The 15,393-nt window shown below is 46.6% G+C and overlaps 1 protein-coding gene across 4 annotated transcripts in view; it reads left to right on the top strand.

Annotated features, from left to right (window-relative positions):
* myo7aa (myosin VIIAa) overlaps positions 1-15,393 on the top strand; it is a 274,145-nt gene that overhangs the window by 200,221 nt on the left and 58,531 nt on the right. For all 4 annotated transcript variants that reach the window (XM_073044265.1, XM_073044264.1, XM_073044263.1 and 1 more), the window contains 4 exons: positions 2,221-2,340; positions 5,195-5,368; positions 8,848-9,075; positions 11,268-11,438. In XM_073044265.1, the coding sequence (XP_072900366.1) occupies positions 2,221-2,340; positions 5,195-5,368; positions 8,848-9,075; positions 11,268-11,438 (693 nt within the window). The remainder of the gene's footprint in view (positions 1-2,220; positions 2,341-5,194; positions 5,369-8,847; positions 9,076-11,267; positions 11,439-15,393) is intronic.

Raw genomic sequence — 15,393 nt, 5'->3', positions numbered from 1 at the left:
TAGGAAGTGATAGAGCCTGCCGCCCGCCTCGAAGGCAGTATAGGGGCGGTCCTCCGGGCAGATGGGGAGCTGATGGTAAGCGAATTTCAGGTCTATGGTCGAGTACACCTTGTACTGAGCTATCTGATTGACCATATCCGCAATGCAGGGTAGGGGGTACGCGTCAAGCTGCGTGAATCTATTGATGGTCTGGCTATAGTCCACGAGCATCCTATTTTTCTGCCCTGTCCGAACAACGACCACCTGGGCCCTCCAAGGACTTGTGCTTGGCTCAATGATCCCCTCCCTGAGCAGCCGCTGCACCTCTGACTGAATGAAGGCCCTGTCCCCCGCGCTGTACCTCCTGCTTTTAGTTGCCACAGGTTTACAGTCGGAGGTCAGGTTGGCAAACAGCGGTGGGGGAGGGATCTTGAGGGTGGAGAGGCTGCAAGTGGTGTCAGTAGCGCGGCCGTTGGCATGGTGTTGGGTGGGATGTGCGGGTCGGTGTGTGTGTGTGGTCGGTAGCGGGGTATATGACGAAGCCCCACAAAACTGAGGATTTCTGACAGTGATTGGTGGGAGGGGCCCATCATACTCCATTGTCACACTTTTCAGGTGGCTCTGGAAGTCGAGCCCCAATAGCACAGGGGCACACAGTTGAGGCATGACCAGTAACGCAAAGTCCCAATATTCTGAGCCCTGCACCACCAATGTCGCTACACAACCCTCCCGGATGTCTGTGGAATGCGATCCAGAAGCCATGGTGACCTTCTGGCTTACCGGCTGTGTTACGAGTCCGCAGCATTGCACTGTGTCTGGGTGAATAAAACTCTCAGTGCTGCCCATGTCAAACAGGCAGCTAGTCCTGTACCCCTCCACCAGGATGTCCGTCATTGACCATGCGAGCTGGTGTGGAGCGCTTTGGTCGAGGGTCACGGAGGCCAAAGTTGAATCGCCGTCTTGGTGCCCTGTAAGCACCCGTGGGTCGGAGGCGGGGCGAGGTGGCGCCGACAAAGATGGCCGCCCCCATGCCTCGCATGAGGCGGGCAGGCAAGATGGCAGCGACCAAGATGGCGACCCCCATGCCTCGCACGCGGCACTGCTCAACCCTGCTTGTGGTTTAGACTTACAGGCCTTGGCGAAGTGGCCCTTCTTTCCGCAGCTGGAGCAGGTAGCTTCTCGGGCCGGGCAGCGTTTTCGGGGGTGCTTTTCGAGTCCATAGAAGTAACACTGCATGGACTTGCGACTGGCAGCAGCCGTGGTTGATTCACCGGTGGGCTGCGGGGTCTGCAGCGTCCATGGGACCGGCGGGAGATCGCGCGGCTGGACAGCGTCAGCATTGTGCAGAGCAGCCTCCAGTGTGTCGGCCGTCTCGATCGCCGACTGTAAGGTAAGATCAGCATTTTCCAGCAGCCGCTGGCGCACGTACACTGACCTGATCCCTGTAACGAAGGTGTCTCGTACTAGGAGCTCCGCATGCTGTTCTGCCATCAGTCCCCTGCAGTCGCAGGCCCGCACGAGTGTCTGTAGGGCCCGGATAAACTCAGCGCTCGACTCTCCAGCCCGCTGCTGCCGCGTCGCTAAGCGATGTCTTGCGTAGACGGTGTTCACCGGCCGCAGGTACTGTCTTTTGAGGGCGTCCAGTGCCCCTTGGTAGGTTAGCAGGTCTCTGATAAGGGAGTAGACCCGTGGAGTGACTCTGGAGAGGAGAACTCTGTGCATGGTAGCAGGCTCAGTCACGTGGATCTCTTCCAGGTATGATCGGAAGCATGCAAGCCAGAGTGCAAAGGCAATGGTTGCTTCTGGAGATTGAGGATCAATGTCCAATTTGTCTGGTCGTAAAATGCTCTCCATGTTTTAAAATTGCTGCTAATAAAATTGATGCACCATCAATAACTCTCGGAGACGGGAGGCGATCGATAGGCTTTTATTAGCAGCAAGAGACCACCACACAACATCCTGGAGACTGAGGGAGGAGCAGTGCCTCCAATCGCCTTTATACAGGGGTCTGTGGGAGGAGCCACAGGAGCAGTCAGCAGAGGGGCGTGTCCAGACAGGTATATGTAGTTCACCACAAAACCCTCTTCAGTCTCTTTCAGTCCTTTGCATTGGAGCCTCCACCTCACCTCTCTTACCAGCTGTGGGGAAATGTTTGAAAACCTAGACTCGCTTGGTCGGTCATCCTTGACGCACCCTGTCCCATGATTTGGTGAATAATTGGCTGTGGTTTGACCCTTTCAGTACCTGAGGAACTTCATCAATGGAGGCCCCCCTGGTTACGCTCCCTACTGCGAGGAGAGGATGAGGAGGACGTTTGCCAATGGCACTCGAACGCAGCCACCGAGCTGGCTGGAGCTGCAGGTAATTGCCACCGAATACAAACGTCAGCGCCTTGGAGCAATTTCTTGAGTGGGAAGGCTGTTATTCCATGGCAGGTTAAGACAAAGTCCCATTTGCCCATTTACCCTGGGACAACCTCAAACCTAGAATCCAGAACTTTGAATATAGAACATTACAGCACAGTACAAGCTCTTCAGCCCATGATCTTGTGACGACCCTTTAAACTACTCTAAGATCAATCTACTTATTCCCTCCAACATAACCCTTCATTTTTCTTTCTTCCGTGTGTAATATTAGAGTTTCCTTAATGTTCCCACTGTATCCGCCTCTAACATTACACCTGGCAGCGCATTCCATGCACCTACCACTCTGAGGGAGGAGTTTTGTTTTAAAAACCGAGATCCCCTCCCTCTGTACTTTCCTCCAATCACCTTCACATTACGCCCCCTTGTTTTAGCCATTTCCGCCCTGGGACAAAGTCTCTGGCTTCCCTTCCCACTCATTTATTTTCCTTTTGTAAGTGTTTAAGCTGTTAGCATCATTTCCTTTGTTGGAAGTGCATTCTGATTTTCGACCAGCCTGAATATTTTTAAGACCATAAGACATGGGAGCAGAATTAGGCCAATTCAGCCCGTCGAGTCTGGTCCTGTTACAGCTGAATGAGATGGTGAGACCTCACCTAGAGTACTGGGTGCAGTTCTGGTCACGGTACAATAGGAAGGATGTGATACAGGCAGCAGTTAGAGCGGGGGTCCCAAACCATTTTTGTGCCATGGACCCCTACCATTAAACGAGAGATCCGCAGACCCCAAGTTGAGAAGCCCTGGATTAGAGGGATGTTCATTTAGAACAGAGATGAGGAAGGATTTCTTTAACCAGAGGGTAATGAATCTGTGGAATTCTTTGCCACAGACAGTGTGGAGGCAGAGTTATTGGTTATATTTAAAGCAGACACTGATAGATTCTTGATTGGTCAGGGTGTCAAAAGTTAAAGGGAGAAGGCAGGAGACTGGGGTTGCGAGGGATCAGCCTTGACGGAATGGCAGAGTAGATTCAGTAGGCCAAAGGGCCTAGTTCTGCTCCTATGTTTTATGGTCTCATGCTGTTGGATCCTGATGCTTTTGTGATCCAAAATTTCTTCAGAAGTCAAGAACGAGCTATAAAGTTGTTGCTTATGATTGTCTCATTAAGTACTACAAAAACAGAAAATGAACAAGAATGCGGAGCCGAGAGAACAAAGGAAAATGTAGTTGTGGTTTGTCTCATACTCAGACAAGACACAGGGGTTCCCAACCTTTTTTATGCCATGGACCCCTGCCATTAACCGAGGGGCCTATGGACCCCAGGTTGGGATCTCCTGGACTAGAGATAAACAACATTTCAGTGATAACAATTATCCTGTAAAATAGCTAGATTCAAGAAGTGTGGCACCTACTACTGAAAACTAAGAAGTTTCTGGAACAATTGTGTTCAATTCTGGTCACTTCATTATAGGAAGGATGTGGAAGCTATGGAGAGGATGCAGAGGAGATTTACCAGGATGTTGCCTGGTTTGGAGAACAAGTCCTATGAAGCAAGGTTAGCAGAGCTGGGACTTTTCTCTTTGGAGCGTAGAAGAATGAGAGGGGACTTGATAGAGGTCTACAGGATTATGAGAGGCATGGATAGGGTGGATAGTCAGTACCTGTTTCCCAGGGCACCAATAGCAAACACCAGAGGGAATATGTACAAAATTAAGGGAGGGAAGTTTAGGGGAGACATCAGGGGTAAGCTTTTTACACAGAGGGTTGTGAGTGCCTGGAATGACTTGCCAGGGATGGTGGTGGAGGCTAAAACGGGTATTTAAGAGCCTCTTGGACAGGCACATGGATGAAAGAAAAATAGAGGGTTATGGGGTAGTGTGGGTTTAGTACTTTTTTTTAAGGATTATATGGGTCGGCACAACATGGAGGGCTGAAGGGCCTGTACTGTGCTGTAGTGTTCTATGGTTCTGTGGTTCAATACAGAAGCAACTATACTGTAATTACCAGAAAATCACTGAACAAGTAGATATATACTGTAGGTGAGTCTATAAAACTACAAGCAAGCACAGGAAAGTTAAACTACAAGAAAAATAACAATTCCACATCCCAATCTGACAATGCATAGGAAAGGTTTATATCAGGGGTTCCCAACCATTTTTTATGCTATGGACCCCTTTGGGAGTCCGGTGAAGCCTATGGACCCTTCTCAGAATAATGTATTTAAATATATATTATAAAATACGTAGTGTTACAAAAGAAAACCAATTACATTGAAATAAACTAAACAAATTTGTGATTATAATAATATGTTTCTTTATTAACACATTAAATAACGACTACACATTTTAAATATAGTCAAGTTAAGATTAAATTTTACTTTTTAAAGACAAAGTAAATGATATTGTGAGGTTTGTAACAACTCTAATTTGACATGAAAATATCTGTGATTTCTACTGGTGACAAAGTCACAGGGACTGCTAAATACTACTGTCGTTTGTTGCCTGCGTTCATCATTGAAGGAAATGCTAAAATTCAGTTAGAGGTTAGTGAAAATAAAGATGTAAATTTTTTTTCCATCCAATTTCATGGACCTACTGGAATCTATCCTCAGATGCCCCAGTGGTCTGTGGGCCCCAGATTAAGAAACCCAGGTTTAGAGGGATATGGGTCAAACACAGGCAAATGGAACTAGCTTATATGGTCAGCATGAACCAGTTGGGCTGAAGGGCTTTTTTCTATGCTGCATAACAATTTGGAGTCTTCTGTCTCATTGAACTGATCCTTTCTCTTCCCAACCTCCGACCCTTCCCCTCACGACACCCCCCCACCACCACCATTCATTTCCACAACAGGCCACCAAGTCAAAGAAGCCGATCATGTTGCCCATCACCTTCATGGACGGAACGACCAAGACCCTCCTGACCGACTCCGCGACGACAGCCAAAGAGCTGTGCAACGCTCTGGCGGACAAGATAGGCCTGAAGGATCGCTTTGGATTTTCCTTGTACATTGCTCTGTTTGACAAGGTATGTGGGAGAAAAGTTTTCCTCACTGAGTCCCCCTTGTGGTTGCTGGGTGGTTCCATAACCACTTGCCCCCTTCCCACCACCTCGGTCAAGGAAAGGAGTCAGACTACTTGGTAATCCTCCAATTCTGATTGACCCAGAAATTCCCTGGCGTCTTGTCAGAGGATCTGTCCTGGGACCAGCACGCAAGGGCCATCACAAGACAGTACCTCTGCTTTCTTAGAAGTTTGCAGAGATTTGGCATGTCTTCTAAAACTTTGAACAACTTCTATAGATGCACAATGGAGAGTATCCTGACTGGAATGAAGCCACCGATGCCCAGGTCTACAGAGATTGGTGGACACAGCTCAGACCATCACAGGAAAAGCCCTCCTCACCAATGAGCACATCTACAGGGAGCGCTGCCACAAAAAAGCAGCATCCGTCATCAAAGAACACCCGCCATTGAAGCCATTCATGTTCTCAATACTGTTTATTTATTTTTAATTTGCATAAATTGTCTTCTTTTGCACATTGGTTGTTTGGCACTCTTTGTTTACATACAATTTTTCAGAAAATTGTATTTCTTTATTTTTCTGTGAATGCCAACAAGAAAATGAAACTCTGTGTAGTATATGCTTACATATACATACTTCGATAATAAGTTTACTTTGACTGTAAATATTGCATACTAACCCTCTGCGATATCCCCCACCATCTACTCCGGTCAATGTCATCCTCATTCCTCCCTCTGTTTTACAAAGCATTCCCCTCTTCCCCCCCGAATACATCAGTGCTGCCCCCTGTCTTGGCTGACTCTTGAGCTGGGGTTGTAAAATATTAGCTGGGGTTATTCAGCACAACTCTTCCAGGTTTAACCCTGATGCACATCTACACTAATACAATTTGCCTATATTAGAGTCTTAGAGCCCTACAGCAGAGAAACCAGCCCTTCGGCACAGTCAATCCACAATGAACTGTTTTCTGCCTGGTCCCATGAACCCAGACATGGGACATAGCCCTCCATACCCCTCCCATCCATGTACAGTACTGTGCAAAAGTCTTAGGCACATGTTAAAAAAAATTTCTGTAAAGTGAATAATGCTTTCAAAAATAATGAAATGAAAAGATTCTTAATATAAATAAAAAATTACTATAAAGAGCAGTAAACAGTAAAAAAATTAAATCAGTATTTGGTGTGACTACCACTTGCCTTTAAAACTGCATCAATTCTCTTAGGTACACTATCATGCAGTTTCATAAGAAAATCAGCAGTAGCTTGTTCCAAGCATCTTGGAGAGCTCGCCACAGTTCTTCTGCAGACATTGGCTGTCTCGTTTGATTCTGTCTTTCCAGGTAATCCCAGACAGCCTTAACGATGTTGAGATTGGGGCTCTCTGGAGGTCATACCATCTGAAACTATTTGAAAAGTCTAAGGTGTCTAAGACTTTTGCATGGTACTGTACTTAGCCAAATTTCTCCTAAATATTGAAGCCAACCTCCTCGTTCCACATTCCCCCTCCGGTTCCCATTAGATTTAATTTTTAATTTCTTTATTTTGAGATACAGTGCGGAAACAGGTCCTTCTGATGCAACAACCCTGCGCCATTTAATTACACCGATGTGACTTATTAACCACTAACCAGTACATTTTTGGAATGTGGGAGGAAACCAGAGCACCCGGAGGAAACCCACATGATCACAGGAAGAACATACAAACTCCTTACAGACAGGGGCAGAACTGAAAGATCACTGGTGCTGAAAGAGTGTTGCAGTCACTGCAATGCTACTGGGCCACCCATTAATGTCAAAGGTCATTCAGGCCTCTTCCAGAGTGGCTCTTAACCTATGACCTCTAGTTCTAGCCTCACCCAACCTCAATGGAAACGGCCCATATCCCTCTGTTCCTTTCTTGTCCAATTCCTCTCCAGATGCGTTTTGAAAAATTCTAATTGTATCTGCCTGCGAGTAAGTTTTTCATTGCATCTGTGTATACGTTAACTTGTGCAGATGACGTTACACGTGGGTGTGACAGATCGGGTAAATACACTCAGTCCTTTTTGCCCCCCAGGTTTGGGGAGTCAGGAAATTGAGAACATAGTTTTAAGGCTAGAGGAGAAAGATTTAGGAGGAACATGAGAAGCAACAGTTTTATTTACACAAAAGGTGATGTGTGGAATGAGCCACCAGAGGAAGTGGTCGAGGCAGGTACAATAACAACTTTCTTAAAGACACTTTCAAGAGGGTTCAAGAGGTTTAGAAGGTTATGGATCAAACACTGACAACTGGGGCTAGTTTGGATGGGGAGTCTTGATTACCATGGACCAGTGAGGCTGGAAGACTTGTTTCTGTGCTGTGAACTCTGAATCAGGGTTATTATTATTGACATATTGTGGTGAACTACATATACCTGTCTGGACTGCTCCTGTGGCTCCTCCCATAGACCCCTGCTGACTGCTCCTGTGGCTTCTCCCACAGACCCCTGTATAAAGGCGATTGAGGCCTGAGCCCGGCCTCATTCTCCAGGATGTAGTGTTGTTCATTCTTCCAGTCAATAAAAGCCGATATCTCGCTTCTTACGTCTCAGAGTGAGTTATTGATGGTGCATCACATATGTCATGAAATTTGTTGTTTTGCAGCAGCAGTACAGTGCAAGGCATTGCAAAAACAATAAATTACAATAGGAAATGTATAAATCAGAGTCCAAAGTCAATTTATTATTAGAGTACAGATGTGTCACTGAGATTCACTTTCTAACGGGCATTCCCAGTAAACCGAGATGCACAATGGAATCGGTGAAAGACCACACCCAACCAAACAGGAAAACAATCTGCAAAAGACAACAAGCCATGCACAACTAAAGAGGGGAAAAAATAAATATGCAATCAGTAACAAACTCTTTGAGTTGAAGAGTCACTGGAAGTGAGCAGTTCGTTGTGGAAACAGTTTGGTGGTGGGGCAAGCAAAGCTGAGGGAAGTTGTTCCCTTTTGTTCGTGAGCCTGATGGTTGAGGGGTAATTGCTGTTCCTGAACCCGGTGGTGCGGGTCCTGAGGCTCCTGTACTTCCTTCCTGATGGCAGCAGCAAGAAGAGAGCACGGCCTGAAAGGAGGAGGGTTCTTGACGATGGATGTTGCTTTCCTGCGACAGCACTCCGTGTAGATGTGCTCAGTGGTGGGAAGCCCTTTATCCATGATGGACTGGGCTGTATGCACTACCTTTTTGTAGGACTTTATAAATATTAGTTTGTCTCCTTTAAGTTTCTCCCCCCCCCCCCCCCCACTTTAAGCTTGTGCCTTTAGTTTTAGACTTCCATACTCCAGGAAAAAGACTAGTTATCAATGTGCTTCCTAACTTTGGAAACCTCTATAAGGTCACCCTTTGGCCTGCCTTCATCTCCAGCATCAGCTGGATCTCCTGCATCTCTATGTCACCACGTGTTATGTAAGGTTTTGATGTTTCACAAAGCTTTGTGTTGAGTAACCTGCTCTCCATTCCCCAGGTCTCTTCGCTGGGCAGTGGGAATGACTACGTGATGGACGCCGTGTCCCAGTGTGAGCAGTACGCGAAGGAGCAGGGGGCACAGGAGAGGAACGCACCCTGGCGCCTCTTCTTCCGCAAGGAGATCTTCACGCCCTGGCACAACCCCTCCGAGGACCTGGTGGCGACGAACCTCATCTACCAGCAGACTGTGAGAGGCGTCAAGTTTGGGGAGTACAGGTGTGATAAGGTGAGGTTAACTGAGTTGAGTACTGCCCTCCATTCCTCTGTGTAGGCAACAGCTGGAGTGGGTGGATCTAGTGTTCTGGACTTGCCTACTGTGGACTTCTCTACTTGGGGTGAGCGGTAGGGCACTGAGGAACGTAGTGGAATAGAGGGGAGGGATCTGGGAATAAAGATCCATAATTCCTTGTAAATGGCATCACAGGTCGATAGAGTTGTAAAGAGAACGTTTGGCACATTGGCCTCGTCAGGGCACTGAGTGCAAGAACTGGGATGTTATGCTGAAGTTGTTTCAGGTGTTGTGGAAGCCGAATTTGCAGTATTGTGTGCAGTTTGGGTTCCCTACCTTACACAAAAAATAGCAATAAGATTGAAAGAGTGTATTGAAAATTTACAAAGATGTTGCTAGGATTTGAGGACCTGAGTTATAGGGAAAGATTGAATAGGTAGGACTTTATAGTATAGGAGAATGGAGGGAGATTTGATAGAGGTATACAAAATTGAGGGGTATAGATAGGGTAAATGCAAGCAGGCTTTTTGTACTGAAATTTGATGTGAGACTGAACTCAAGGTCATGGGTTAAGGGTGAAAGGTGAAATGCTTAAGGAGAACATGAGTGTGGAACCTCTTCACTCAAAGGGTGGAGTGAGTGTGGAACAAGCTGCCAGTGGAAGTGGTGGAATCGGGTTTGATTTCAACAGTTAAGAGAAATTTGGATAGGAACATGGATGGGAGGGGTATGGAGGGCTATGGTCCAGGTGCAGGTCTATGAGACTAGGCATGTGCGGTTGGGAGACTGTAGGTCTGACACGGTGGTCAGCAGCACAGGAGCGCCGCAGGGGACCGTGCTCTCTCCGGTCCTGTTCACTCTGTAGATAGATAGATAGATAGATAGATACTTTATTCATCCCCATGGGGAAATTCCAACTTTTTTCCAATGTCCCATACACTTGTTGTAGCAAAACTAATTACAAGTACACATCAGACTTCCAATATAACTCGGAGTCCTGCCATGTGCAGAAGTTCGCTGATGACACGGCCATAGTGGGGTGTGTCAGGAATGGACAGGAGGAAGAGTATAGGAAACTGATACAGGACTTTGTGATATGGTGCAACTCAAACTACCTGTGTCTCAATATCACCAAGACCAAGGAGATGGTGGTGGACTTTAGGAGATCTAGGCCTCATATGGAGCCAGTGATCATTAATGGAGAATGTGTGGAGCAGGTTAAGACCTACAAGTATCTGGGAGTGCAGTTAGACAAGAAGCTAGACTGGACTGCCAACACAGATGCCTTGTGCAGGAAGGCATAGAGTCGACTGTACTTCCTTAGAAGGTTGGCGTCATTCAATGTTTGTAGTGAGATGCTGAAGATGTTCTATAGGTCAGTTGTGGAGAGCGCCCTCTTCTTTGTGGTGGCGTGTTGGGGAGGCAGCATTAAGAAGAGGGACGCCTCACGTCTTAATAAGCTGGTAAGGAAGGCGGGCTCTGTCGTGGGCACAGAACTGGAGAGTATGACATTGGTAGCAGAGCGAAGGGCGCTGAGTAGGCTACGGTCAATCATGGAAAACCCTGAACATCCTCTGCATAGCACCATCCAGAGACAGAGAAGCAGCTTCAGCGGCAGGTTGCTATCGATGCAATGCTCCTCAGACAGGATGAAGAGATCATTACTCCCCAATGCCATTCGGTTTTACAATTCAACCGCCAGGGGCAAGATATGTTAAAGTGCCGGGGTTAGGACTGAGCTTAAGTCACCATTCAATGTATTTTAGTAAACTATTTAAGGACTTTTTTTAAAGCTATTTATTAATGTTTTTTTTCTTGAGAGGGTGATTTTAGATGCATATCATATTTATACTGAGTTAATGTATTGTATGTAAGTAGTTTTGCTACAATAAGTGTATGGGACACTGGAAAAAATGTTGAATTTCCCCATGGGGATGAATAAAGTATCTATCTATCTATCTATCTAGGCAGATTAATTGTTTGGCATGGACTAGATGGGCCAAAAGCCCTGTTTCTGTGCTGTAGTGTCCATCAAAGGATATGGCAAGCAGGCAGGTGTATGGGGTTGTAGGATCCGGGGTCAGCCATGATGGAATGGTGGAGCAGACTCAATGGGCTGAATGGCCTAATTCTGCTGCTGTGTCTTATGGTCTTAAGACCAACAGTTGATGACTCTGCTCTCCCATCAGGAGGAAGACCTTGCTGAACTTGCTGCCCAGCAATACTACGTGGACTATGGCTCGGAGATTGTTCTAGAACGGCTGATGAGCTTAATTCCGTCCTATATTCCTGACCGGGAAGTCACCTCTTCCAAAACGGTGGAGAAGTGGGCCCAGTACATTATTGCGGCTCACAAGAAGGTAAAAGATTAGGTTTATTTGTTACGTGTACATCAAAACATGCGGTGAAATGTGTGCTGTTTGCGTCACCGATCAACACAGTCCAGGGGTGGGGCTGGGCGCATGTGTTGCCACGTTTCCGGTGCCAACATAGTGTATCCACACGTTACTAACCCTAGCTTCTACACCTTTAGAACATGGAAGGACAGAATTTCAGGATTGAAGCAGAATCTCGGTCTGGAACATTGACTGTTTATGCCCATCAGTGGATGCTGCCTGACTTGCTGAGTTCTTCCTGCATTTTATGAGTGTTAATCAATTATTCTGTGGCATACTGCTGCACCCCAGTGGCTAACAGAGGTACTGTACCAGTCAATTCAATTTGTGTCTGGGCAGAGATTGAGTTGAAATGAATTGACTTTATTTCTTACATCCTTCACAGACATAAGGAGTAAAAATCTTTGTTACATCTCCATCTAAATGTGCCATGTGCAATCATAACAATTTATAATAATAAAAAGAGCAATCAATGTAATGTAGAGTGCAAAATCAGCGTGAATTCATCAGTCTGGTGGCCTGGTGGAAGAAGCTGTCTCGGAGCCTGTTGGCTCTGGCTTTTATGCTGCGGTACCGTTTCCCAGATGGTAGCAGCTGGAATAGATTGTGGATGGGATGACTTGGGTCTCCAACGATTCTACAGGTCCTTTTTACACACCTGTCCTTGTAAATGCTCTGAATCATGGGGAAGTTCACAACTACAGATGCACTGGGCTGTCCGCACCACTCTCTGCAGAGTCCTGCGATTGATGGAGGTACAGTTCCCATACCAGGCAGTGATGCAGCCAGTCAGGATGCTCTCAATTGTGCCCCTGTAGAAAGTTCTTAGGATTTGGGAACCCATACCAAACTTCTTCAACCATCTGAGGTGAAAGAGGCGCTGTTGTGCCTTTTTCACCACACAGCCAGTATGTACAGACCACGTGAGGTCCTCAGTGATGTGGATGCTGAGGAACTTAAACCTGTTTACCCTCTCAACTCCAGATCCATTGATGTCAATAGGGTTTAGCCCGTCTCCATTCCTCCTGTAATCCACAACCAGCTCCTTTGTTTTTGTGACATTGAGGGAGAGGTTGTTTTCGTGACATCATTATGTCAGAGAAATGACTTCTTCCCTGTTGGCCACCTAGTTATCGTTTGAGATAAAGCCAATCAATGGAGTGTCTGCAAATTTAATTAGCAGATTGGAGCTGTCGGCAATACGGTCATGGGTATACAGGAAGTAAAGGAGGGGACTCAGTACGCAGCCCTGAGGGGCTCCTGTGTTGAGAGCCAGAGGGTTGGAGGTGAGGGAGGAGGTGGAGATCACTTGCTGGTGATCTGACTGGTAGATCCAGCTGCACAAGGCAGGGTCAAGGCCGAGATCTCCTGGATCTTGGATAGAACTATGGTGTTGAATGCTAAACTGTAGTCCAAGAACAGCATTCTCACATAAGCATCCTTCTTCTCCAGATGTGTAAGGACGGTATGTAGAACTGTGGCTGTTGCATCGTCTGTCAGTCGGTTGGTGATCTTTGTAGCCGTTCTAAAGAAAGCCATACCTTCTGGATGAAACCATGGATTTTTTAAAAATTTCAATTGTAGAATGGAGACCGAGGGATGCACATTTATAGTTCCCTGGAAGTGGTGACACGGGGTGGTTTGGCTTTGAATACAGGAGTTATCGCGTGGCAGGGTGGAGATGCATCTTCTACCAAAGGAGGTGTAAGGCACTCCTTCCCTCTGCTAGCCTGCAGGTCACCCTTGGGCAAGGTGTAGCACCTGCTTAGCCCCCCCCCCCCCCGGATCAGGGTCATGTGAAGCCATGGGAGCAGATGGTGGATGGTCGTATGAGCAGTTGGTGCATATCACAAGTCCTGGTTATGCGACCACTGACGCCAGGCAGACGATCTCTGAAGAGTATTGATAATGGCTTCTGATTTCCTGGTTGTATCACCGTACACATTGAACTCCATCTCAAACGTGAGATTCTTCAGATGTAGAAAATCCGGAGAAACATGCATAAAATGCTGGAGGAACTCAGCAGGTCAGGCATCTGTGGAAGGCAACAAACAGTCGACATTTCGGGCCGAGAACCTTCAAGACTGGAAAGGAAAGGAGAAGAAGCCTGAATAAGGTGCGGGGAGGGGAAGGAGCACAAACTAGCTGGTGATAGGTGAGGGGGGAGTGGGATGAAGTGAGAAACTGGGAGGTGGTAGGTGGTAAAGGGCTGAACTAGAAAGAATCTGATAGGACAGAAGAGTGGAGCATGGGAGAAAGGGGAACCAGGGGGAGTTGATGGGCAGGTGAGGAGAATAGAAGGGAAGAGAAGAGTTAGAATGGGGAAGGGGAGGAGGAAAATTACCGGAAGTGAGAGAAATTGGTGTTGCTGCATCAGATGGAATATGCTCTTGTTGAACTCGGTCTGTTAGCTTTCCACTTGTTGGAGCCCAAGTACTTGGAACACAGAACACTGTAATCCCCACATCACTGTTTTTAATATTTATTAATTTATTGAGATACCGTGCAGCACAGGACAGACCTAGCAATCCCCAGTTTAACTCTAGCCCAATTGTGGGAGAATTTACAATGTCCAAGTAATCTATCTCCAATGACATCTTTGGACTTCGGAAAGAAACCACAGCACCCCGAGGAACCCATTTGATCATGGGGAGAACGTACTAACTCCTCACAGGCAGTGGCAGGAATTGAACCTGGGTCGCTGGCACTGTAAAGTGTTGTGCTAACCACTACACTACTGTACCACCCCAAATTTTTATCCAATAACAGACATCTTGAACATTTCACAATGCTAAATGTGCTGAGTATGTGCACATTGCCCTTTTTATTTTACTTCATTTGGAGATACAACGCGGTAGCCGGCCCTTCCAGCCCATCGAGAATGTGGTCGCTGGTGCTGTGAAGTGTTACGCTAACCACTACACCACTGTGCCACTCACTTGAACCAGTGTCTCAGTTCCCCTATCCAGTGCAACTTTCTAGGAAGAAAGCAGAATTCAAACCTCAAGCTGCGTTGACAGGTTGAACAAACATGGGGGAGTCTAGGACCAGGTGGCACAACCTCAGAATACATCTTTAGGATTTGTTCCTACTGCAGGCAAAATGAGGGCTAGAGGAGGTTAACGAGAATAATCCCATGAACAAAAGGGGTAATCTATGATGAGTGTTTGGTTCTAGGTCTATACTCACTGGAGTTTAGGAGAATGAGGTGGGGGGATCTCATTGAAACCTATTGAATATTGAAAGGCCTGGATTGAGTAGCTATGGAGAGGATGTTTCCTATAGTGGGGCAGTGAAAGACCAGAGGACACAGCTTCAGAATAGGATATTGATTTAGAAGAGAAATGAGGAGGAATTTATTTGCCTGAGAGTGATGAATCATGGAATTCATTGTCATAGGTGGCTGTGGACGCCAAGTCACTGGGTGTAATTAAAGTGGAGGTTGACAGGTTCTTGATTATTAAAGGGCATTAAAAGCTATGCGGAGAAGGCAGGAGAATGGTTTTGAGAGGGAAAATAAATCAGCCAAAATTGAATGGTGGAGCAGACTCAATGGGCCAAATGGCCTTATTCTGCTCCTATGTCATATGGCTCTTTTGCCCTTTAATGAAATCCTAAGAAACAGCCAATAGAACTTTTTTAAAGCATCATTGTTCTGGAAGGGCAGTAGGGGCACTCACTGGTGTAGGGGACAGGGGAAGTTGGTTATAAAAGCAATCATGGGTAATAAATTTGACTGGACCTGAACTTTTTTGCCAGATATTGTTAAGAAAGTGCAATGTGCTCCTTTGGCAAGTGTTTTTGAGACATATAACGGATACGTTTACGGAGAAACTCGCCATGTAGGTTCTGGAAGAAGAACAGATCTTGGGTGTGACGGGAGAACAGTTGGGGGAGGAGTTGAACTGTGTGGAACAGG

This window comes from Hemitrygon akajei, chromosome 4, assembly GCF_048418815.1.
Source record: "Hemitrygon akajei chromosome 4, sHemAka1.3, whole genome shotgun sequence".
NCBI lineage: Eukaryota > Metazoa > Chordata > Chondrichthyes > Myliobatiformes > Dasyatidae > Hemitrygon > Hemitrygon akajei.
This window is presented reverse-complemented; position numbering and strand designations above follow the sequence as displayed.